We start from the raw sequence: 9,762 nt of genomic DNA, 5'->3' as shown, positions 1-9,762 counted from the left end.
TGACTGTGTTATTTCTTATCTTAACGTTGTAGACGTGAGGTGGATGTCTGTTCAAAGAATCTGCTTGAATATTCCAAGCTTGCGCGAGGTTTAACTGGAAGAGCCCCGTCTCCTTATACAAATTGTTCATATCTGAACATTACCATGCTAATAGCTCCTTCACTTTATTCTCCTGCTGTCCCGAGGAGGAGGAGGCCTCTTACGTGTACGTGAACAACCAAAGGGGTGTTTGATGATTTACGAGAGAAAATCTTAATTTTGATTTACTCTTAATTTGAAACTGTATACTGAGTCTTCTTGATGGGCATATCGATGAGCATTTCCAGTTTCCTCTATCAAATTAGGCATATTCCATTAGTTTAATACGCTTATAATGCATCCGTCTAGCGATTTAGGGTGTTCACACTTCCACCCTCTTCGCACTTTCCGAACTGTAGCGGATCGTCTCGCTACTTGCCAGTTTAATCAATCTAATAGAAACCATTCAGAACGATAATAATAACTCTAGATTTTGCCGAAATGCAGGACCGAATTTGCATTATTCCGAGGCAAGATTTGGTCCGTCTAAAATGGAAGTCTGCAAAGAAAATGTTGTTTGTTTAAAAGTTTTAATTTTTTTAGATCATTCCAAAATAATTGATGAATGGAAAAGAAGCTAAAAATAGCCGCTTTTTTGTAAAAATAATCCCGCATTGGCAACGTAAGCTTTCGCTTACTTCTCTCCTCAGAGTTCAGAAATTTGAACTATACAATATAAAAAAATCGCATTTTTGTAAATTCATGGATTAGCAGATTTTAACTTATTTTCTCCTAATAACTTTCAATCAATTAGTTTAATTATTTTAACCTCAAAAATGTACTAATTTCAATTCCCCCCTCTCCCCTCCGCCCTTAAATTTTTGTATGTTTTGAAACAAACCTTTGAAACTTGGATTCGATTTCAACTAATTTATAACTAATTTATCCTAAAAAAATCATTGCCATTGTTAGCTTTCTCATATTTTTAACCTCAATAAATCCACATATTTTAACTGCCCCCAAAAAGTATTTCTTAATGTAGACCCATCGAGATTGAATACATTTTCGTCTAATTTTTCAAAGGAAAATTAATGTAAACCTTAATTTCTTCATATTTTCAATCCACAAAATATTAAAAGTTTGAACGGCATTCAAAAAATTTTGGTTTTTTTTCTTTCAAAAAATATTTTATAATGAAATATGTAGATCTGTATTAATAGAAATAAAAGTAATGATAGTTCTGAAAATCCGAAACGTCGCATAAAAATCCAATGGAAGATTGTCTTGTAGAGAACAAAAAGAGCTAAAAAGAAGTGACATTAATTTGGAATGGTCTCTTCAAATAAAAAGAATTTGAATAAATATTGGTTTTTGAACGTGAAATCTCACCTTGGAGTAATAACGATTATTCATATAATTAAACGTAAACAAAATCACTAAACTTTTTTGGCCGGACTGGCAGTTTTTAAAATAGAGTGGATATAAAATTTTTACCTACTTTACATTTTTTGTGAAATTTCCCAAGCCAAAAGCAATCTAATAAACGCCGTTATAGCATATTACAGTCCCCAGAAATGGTGTTTTTGTTTCCACTTAACCGATTTGATAACTCGCATCGTTAGCAAATAAAAAATGCTGGGCACACCTACATAACACACCTTCTATAGTTTTTTGTCATGTCTACAAGCACAAAGTTACAATTTTCACAGCAAATGAATATTTTTTGAGCTTCATCACATGTCTGGTTGTTAAGTTAAATTTGTAGTCCTCAGGTTTTTAACCAAACTCTTCTTGATGTGATGTTTAGTGGTTCTCGATCGCTGGGCAGGGGAAAGTTTTTTTTACAAAACACGTGTATTTTCAGTTCTTCTTTGCTTAACCACTAACTTTTCACGTCTCTGGTTCCTAATCCCACGTTGTTAACAATGTAGTTCACAGATCTACTTTAAGTGCTTTAGAGTGCGCTATAATGTTGCCATCTAACAGTAATGAAATGTTATAGATCTGTGGGTAAGCTAGATATTCAAATATTGTTATTACCCTTAGCCGACAATTTTTACACGGCTGTTAAAGTTCTTAAATAATAAATTCTATAAAGTTAGAAATGTGACACAGTCATACATAAAACAGTTCATGTTCTGTCGTTAGCAATTCGATTCTTTCTTAAAAATATCAGTTCGGTTCTGGAAATCCTTGAAATTGAACTTCGGGGATGAATTAATGTAGAATACGTCCCTGCAAACGCATAATGGTCGTTCCAATCGAATCTGTGTTTAAAGGCGATATTTCCCAACGATAAATCGACAAATATGGCTGGGTCATATATTATCATAAAATGTCATTTAGTAGATTTATTAAAATCATCGTTCCGAATGGGATTCGGTTATGAGAGGTAATCATTTTTAAAAGTTACTTATGGCTATTTGTACTTTTTATAATTCGATTGGTTCATCTGATGGGGGGACACAAAACGGCTATAAATCTTTCACCACATTAAGGGATGATACATATTGTCTTGAGGAGAGGAAGATGTAGTTGTTTAGGAAAATTTCGACACAACATACCAAGTGATGTATAATGTCCAAAACTGATGTAAACAGAGATTTCTAATGTCCACTCAGCACCATTTCCAATGAAATTGTCATGGAGATGTCGTAAATCCCCAGATACCCGACTGAGTGGTGATGAGTTAAAAGATTGAATTTTTGAAATACGACCGGCATTGACGATAAAACAATCGCAGTGATTTAGAGCCTTTTGCTTGGCGACTCGCACAAAAGTTAACCAGAAATAATCGTTATTTATAACTATAGGCCGCCCGAGTAAAATACGCCCTGTTACTATTTGAATTTGAAAATAAACGTGAAAAAATATATAAAAAGTTTTATGGGGCTGTTACAGCAAATTTTACCCGGTTTTGTTAGACAAAATTGTTTCGTTTAACAGGGCGAACAAATTTGCTTTATCGCCGACACATCATTTTTCGCCGATCAGTTTTTAACTCGAATAAAGGCTCTCTAGGGAGAGAGAGGGAGCACCTTACATTTGAGCACATTATTACGTGAGAGTATTCAGAACCAGTTTTTCGATGCATTTGACAATAACTGAAGAACTCCGAAAATAATTTCAATATTACTTAAACATTTGAATTATTTTAGAACCATTTTTATGAAATTGTCACCCTAAAATTGAACTTCCCACCAGGATTCATTTCGGTTTATTTGATAGGGAGTGCCGAAGTACCAATCCTCACACTTTGACTTGGATAGACGCTCTACAGAGGGAGCGGCAGCACCTCACATTTAAGTATATTATTACTGCAAAATATTCAGAACATGTTATCAATGCATTTAGAAAGATCTTAAAAACTTGAAAAAGAATTCCAAAATTATTATTTAAAAATTTCGCCTCTTCAGAGCCGTTTTCATAAAATTGTTACCTTAAAGCTGGCGCCCTCATCAGAGTTTACTTTATTGAATAACGAACACCTTGAAGCATCAGTGTTCTCATTTTCCCTTGAATATGCAAACGCTCTCTGTAGAGAGAGCTGTAGCGTCTCAAAGTTAAACAAATAGCAGTTTTTGTGTCTTCAAATTTTCTATCTGATTATAAATTTCCGATGCAAAAGAGACGACGTTCTGAGTGATTCCACCCTCAAACTTGAAATTAACTTTGGCTGAACGAAATCAGTTCCGGAACGGCAATCACAAATGACAGATTTATGAAAATATTTGTTGGGAACGGTAGTTATTTTAAATATTCGCCGGCATCATTCGATTATGCAGATACTCGCATAAAGCAAAATCGAACCGGGATCCGCGGGGGCTTGTTTTGCGGCTTCCGATAGTTTAGTCCCGAAGAAAACCCGTCTACTTAAGACATAAAAAAATAAATATGCCACAAACTTTTTTCTCCTTGCTATTTATCCCTCATTTACATAATCATATAGCTACCATTGGGGTTTTATTACCCCCTCAAAAATATATAGCCTTGGAGAGGCAGAGATGACTCCTTATATAATAATAAGTTTCAAAACAAATCGAGATCCTGCCTCAAAGTCACTGCTGGGTGATATTTTTGTTCTTAATTCCGGATTCAATGCGGGAAGTGTAATATAACCGCGACAGTTGATAAGATCAGCCCTTAGAACTTCCCCCGTTTTGCTAAAAAGCGTCATTACGCGTGCCCTTGCCTGCTTCCGAGATATCTCCCTTAATTGTCATTTAGAAGTCAACGTGCTTTTTATTCTTCTTAAAGTAAATTATTTGAATCATTAGAGTCACTTTGAGGAGAAAAATTGTCAGCTCTTGTGCTGTTAAGAGCGGAGAGTTTACACCATTTTAGGCAATAGGCCAATAGGAATGCAACAACAAAAACGTTGAGAAAATTGAAAAATGATTTTCATATTTTTAAATTTATTTTTTTATTATTTAACATTATACATATATAGCATATATACATTTAACACAAATTATTTTTTAACATTATTCCAAATTCTATAAGTGCTAAAATGAAAATGGAAAATCGATTTTCCAGCCAGATACCAATGAAATTCTTCCCTATCTTGACCATTTTACTGAATTTGATAAATCACGACCACCCTTTCTATCAGATAATGAGTTTCTTTATCGTTTGAAGAAAGAATCTCAGTTATTTATATTTATGGCTTTTAATTCATGAAATTTTGCTCATTAAACGCCACCCATTGTCAACCACCTGTCCATCCAGTTACTCTATTTTCGCGTGATACCACACATTTCTTCTGTAATTCTTCTGGCATAGTCAAAACTGAAGAGGGAATTATCATTGGCTGTCATCCAAGCTCTACCTGGGAATGATGTAAATGCCATATTAAATTTGTTTGGAAAATTATCTTCCCTGAACAAAGCAGTTATTACTACACCTACGGTTGGACATCACGTGGCAGATAGATATTGGACCTGAAAGAGGGGTTGTTGGTTGAAATGGTTTTGTGCGGAAATGCTTTGACTGCATCCGACTTCCCACACAAGTCCCATATCCATTGCATTGCAACTGTGTTCCAGTAAAAGTCTATAGAACATTGAACGAATCGTCGTTTCTTTCTTTGTCCTTCTTCCGCATCTTTCCGGGCAAAAAGTGATGAAGACCAGCAAGGAACTCTTCTGCGAGATCCCATTTCCTCACGTTGTTTGAAGCAATTCATACACCTCAAGTACATCGTAAAGTGCTGTTCTTCTTCCTTTTGGTCTGAATCTTTCGGTGGCACAACGTTTCGGGCAACAACTGATAAAGGCTTCTTTTGCAAGATTCCACTAGGGAGGGAATTCCACAAGATTTAGGGAATGCAAATATTCCACATAATGTGATCGTTCATGTACGGCCAGACACGAAAAACATAGTGGTTTAAAGCGATCAGTACCCCTCAAGTACATGATAAGATGCTGTAGTTCTTCTTCGTCTGCATCTTCATCAAATTCTTACACACTAACGTGCAGTAAAAGGTTGTTACGCATGCGTATCAATTTCAAATACTTACAAAGAGCTTTAGCACTAACAGATGCCGTTTTGATCTGAATGCGGTAAATCTTCATTATTGCACTTCCGTAAGTAGATACAACGGTGAATATTAGAGCCCCTCGCACTTAATAGTAACCTACACCATTCTTGATACCTATATGCTGTCTGTCCATACTTTTGCCACTAAGGTGGTAGATACTCGTTAAGTGCCTAAGGATAAGCCAGAAGTGTCGGTATCTAACTCCCAGTTAAAGTATAGTTCTTATGGTCCGCCTGGGTTTTTTGGGAAAATTGCCTATAGAAAATGATTCTAAATATTCTATAATCACATGAGGGCCAGCATATTAATTCTTTCCATTTCTTTTTCATCCCGAAGTGAAAAGATCAGCCAATATTCGACTCTGATTCCATCATTTTTATATAGAAGTTTTCTTGTTATTAAAGTTACCGGGATATTGATATATCGGCATTAAAGAGTGAAATCGGATTGTGGTAGGGGATTTTGGGCAGGTATCAGTGGCGTACCTATTTTCCGCCTATCCAAATAAGCACGAGTAGCAATCCGAAGCAATATCTCAAACTAAAACAACTCTCTTCAAATTCAAACAAAATTATTTATTAAACCTTAAATATTGCACATAACTAATAATAATTATTAACAAGTTGATAATAAATTTACAATATTTACATAAACCATACAAAACTACGACAAAATTACACTGAAAAACGCCCCATCATCTTATAGTCAACAGAACAGCTCTACAGATTTATGGTCGATGTCCGATTTAATTAGGGCGATTTCTCATAATATAATACAGACCACCCCCATTTAATGTCCATCCTTCTTACTTTCCTTGTCGTCGTCATCCTTATCCTGATGAGCGGTCATATGTCTGGTCAAATGATGTCGTTCCCTGAACGACTCCGCGCAAACCGGACACTTGAGTTTCTCCTCTCTCCTTCGCTTATGCATGTCGTTCGCGTCGTTTTTGTGGTGCGACCTCATGTGATAAACAAGGTCGGAGGTCATTCTAAATGTTATGTTGCATTTGGCGCAAACATTCTGACCGGGAAGTGACAATGCCGCCAACGAGGGGGGCAGGAGGGAGGTCAGAATCGCTGCCGCCGGACCCCGAACATCTGCCCCGAACTTTAGCTCAGCAGGAGAGGCGATTTTCAGCAGGTCCTGATTCGGGAACTGATGGTAATTGTAAGCCAGGTCCGGTCTGTACATTGCAGGCCTAAGTTTGGGGAAAGTGGGCTGCATAAGCTCCGGAGCTTTGGTGGCGAGAAAGTGGCCCTCGATTGCGGATTGGGTTTGGAAGTTTTCAGGCATGAAGCCACCGCCTTGGTACATGGAAGACTTGAAGATTTGGTTCTGCGGAAGCATGCTTGTGGGGAACCCTTGATACTGCCTATTTGCAATGGGCGGGGATGGACTAAGCGAGTGTTGGTAATTTATGTCCGGGCTTAAAGACAGGCTAGGGCTCATACGGGCTTCCTTGGACAAATTTACCTTGGTAAAAGCACTCTTTTGCCCCTCGTAAGGTTTGCTGTTCTTTATCAGCCCAGGATCGTCGAAGATTTGCTGCTTCTGAGTGAAGTAACTCTGCCTGTTTCCTTTCAACTCGCACACAGAGTCCTCGATCTCGACCTCCACGTCTTCCTCATCGTTATTGTTATCAATTTCTTTGCCGAAGCCAGAGCTCTTGGGAAGTTTACGCTGCTTCTCTTTAAGCTTCTCGTCGGGCAGCATAAGGAAAGCCACGTCGAAGGGTCGCTTCACACTCTTGGACATGATATGCTGATGGGCTTCTTCACACTTCACTTCACCACTCTCGACTTTACTTCTCGTTTGCACATCCATACTTGCACCACTCTCGACCGATGGAAAGCGAAACAAGTAATGCGAAAAACCATACAGCCGGCGTCGAAATATTGCCAGCTTTTCTTCCTACCCCCGGAAAACCAGCTGGAAGCCAGTTTATCCCACCTTTAATGCCAGAAAAAGACGAAAGCCCCTTCTGCGGAATTGGTGTAAGCGAGACGGGCTGCATACGTTTTAAAGAGCGTATTTCGTTTTACTGCACGAACCTTCCTATAGGGGTGAACGTAAGTTTTGGGGTAGCGAACAGACCAATGGAGTTTTAGGTTGGGGCGGAGCCCCCAAATACGGTCCTCCAATACGGTTTTCAATGTATGCCGCATCAAAATTTGAAAAGGATGAGTTGAGGCTCTATTTGGCAGCTTATTCCGGATCGGTATCGACAGATTGTATAGCTTTTATTATAATATGTCACTTTTTTTTTAATGTGATATTATGAGCGAGTTCGTAATTATTTATGCGAAACTTCTGGTTCATTGTTATTTGCTCGTAATGGCCGGTTTTAATTAGCTGAATTTATGAGGGAATTTTCGGTAAATTAAACATATTTTCAATGGGTATTAATTTTATATTATTTATTTCTTCTTTGGTTTATTGTTTAATGTATTAATAAAAGGTTTCGTTCAAAATTGGGTCCTAAACCCCCTTTGCTATGCTTTCACTTCAGTCTCAGATCATTCACCCATCACAAAAAAATTATTGCAACTTTAACACCCTGTAGCTGGGTAATGATACCTGGCTGTGCATAATGAATGTATGTATATATGTAAACTTGTTTGATATTTATATACTGTTATGAAGCTAACACGATATCTTATCAAAAATATCCAGTCGCCACCATTGCTGCCACCACCTACTTCACTTGGGCAAAAAATTTAATTTTTTGAAAATGATAAAATTATGAACTAAATATTATGTGTGATACAATTCAAATTCATTCTTGTCATATTTTTTAATATTTAAATATCCTTAAGAATATTTCTCTGAAGAAAAACACATTTTTGTAAGATTTTACTTGAAATTCCTTAACGAACACTTGTCTGCAGTTTCATCTCAAATTTTCGATTTTTTTGTGGCACATGTCTTATTTCCTCAAATTAAGATACTTCCAAGCTGATATTTCTTCAAAGAATAATTTAATTTTTGTGAAATTTCTTTGGAACCACTATATTGTTCTCAATTTGACCACTGCAAACCTTGCCTCCACTACTATCTTTAATTTTTGATTTTTATGCGATAACATTAAGTAAATCAATCACTGTATACCCCATAGACGTTCGTATCTTATTTCTTCAAATTTAAGTGATCTCAAAACTGATATCTCAAAAAAAAAAATTTTTTTAGGGGATTTTACTTGAAAATTGATCAAAGTGTGTGTGTGGTAAAATTAAATGAATGAATAATTGTATATTCCATAGACGTTCATGATTTATTTCTTTATTTTTAGTGTCGTTTTCTTGAAATTTAATAATTAAAATTTTTCCTCGTTGCTTCGAAATGTTTAGATGAATAATCTCCTAGATACTCCATAGACGTTCGTGTATTGTTTCGGCACTCCAAGTACCCTCAAAACTGATTTTTTCCTTACAGAAAATTTTAACGCCACACGACTTCTTATGTACATATGTATGTACATACATATATTAAATAAAACTTTTGTATCCATTTATAATGCATATGCACTAATGAAGTTTGACGATAAATCCGGAACCCTGCGTCTCTATTGTATGTATAAATTCGTGAAATAGCAAGGAATACCTCTATATTCCTATTGTTTTTATTTTTAACTTTTTCGTCTAACACTATCGAATACGAGTTTTGAGAGGTAGTAGTAAACGTATGGTCTGATCCCAATAAATCTTGCGTTCAACAAAACAAACACCTGTGATGGCGATGCGGTCTGTGCACATATGGCACAGCCCAGCATCAATAGCACCCCCTGTAGATTTCAGATGGAGCGGGACATGAACATATTGTAAAGTATTTAGCCGGGGGTTACTGCTTACTGATTCATATGGTCTCTTTTTGTGTTTCCCGATGACGATCATGTTGCTTTAGTTTAGGTTTGGCTAAGGCCTCCAAAGTTGCAAATTTAATTATTGTTCCTTGCCCTCTGGGTTAACGGCTGAAAAAGAAATGTTAAACAACACAATCCGAAGTTTAATCTCCTGACAAACGTATTCTCCAGAGCCTTCCAGGCAATTATAAGCACATGTGACCTCAGGGCGTGCCATCAATCAGCTTGTCGCGTTCGGGGACAATCGGTAAATCACTTTTTCCAAAAACTCATTTTATTCCCTTGATCTACGACCTCGATGGAATTGTAGGTAGTCAAGCAACACTGGAAATTAACTGGTCGG

At 36.8% G+C, this 9,762-nt stretch overlaps 1 protein-coding gene across 1 annotated transcript; it reads right to left on the bottom strand.

Annotated features, from left to right (window-relative positions):
* Nucleotides 1-6,182: 6,182 nt before the first annotated feature.
* On the bottom strand, nt 6,183-7,438 carry LOC136418364 (uncharacterized). The gene has a single exon (XM_066404407.1). It carries the CDS (start codon nt 7,382-7,384, stop codon nt 6,347-6,349), a length of 1,038 nt encoding a protein of 345 aa, XP_066260504.1. The 5' UTR covers nt 7,385-7,438; the 3' UTR covers nt 6,183-6,346.
* Between the last annotated feature and the right edge of the window lie 2,324 nt (nt 7,439-9,762).

Source organism: Euwallacea similis, chromosome 34, assembly GCF_039881205.1.
Source record: "Euwallacea similis isolate ESF13 chromosome 34, ESF131.1, whole genome shotgun sequence".
In the NCBI taxonomy this organism is placed as follows: Eukaryota; Metazoa; Arthropoda; class Insecta; order Coleoptera; family Curculionidae; genus Euwallacea; species Euwallacea similis.
Note: the sequence above shows the minus strand (reverse complement) of the source record. Positions and strands in the feature narration are given on the sequence as shown.

Excerpts from the sequence above, each read along its gene's own strand:
- LOC136418364 (XM_066404407.1), bottom strand. The coding sequence starts at position 7,384 with ATGGATGTGCAAACGAGAAGTAAAGTCGAGAGTGGTGAAGTGAAGTGT.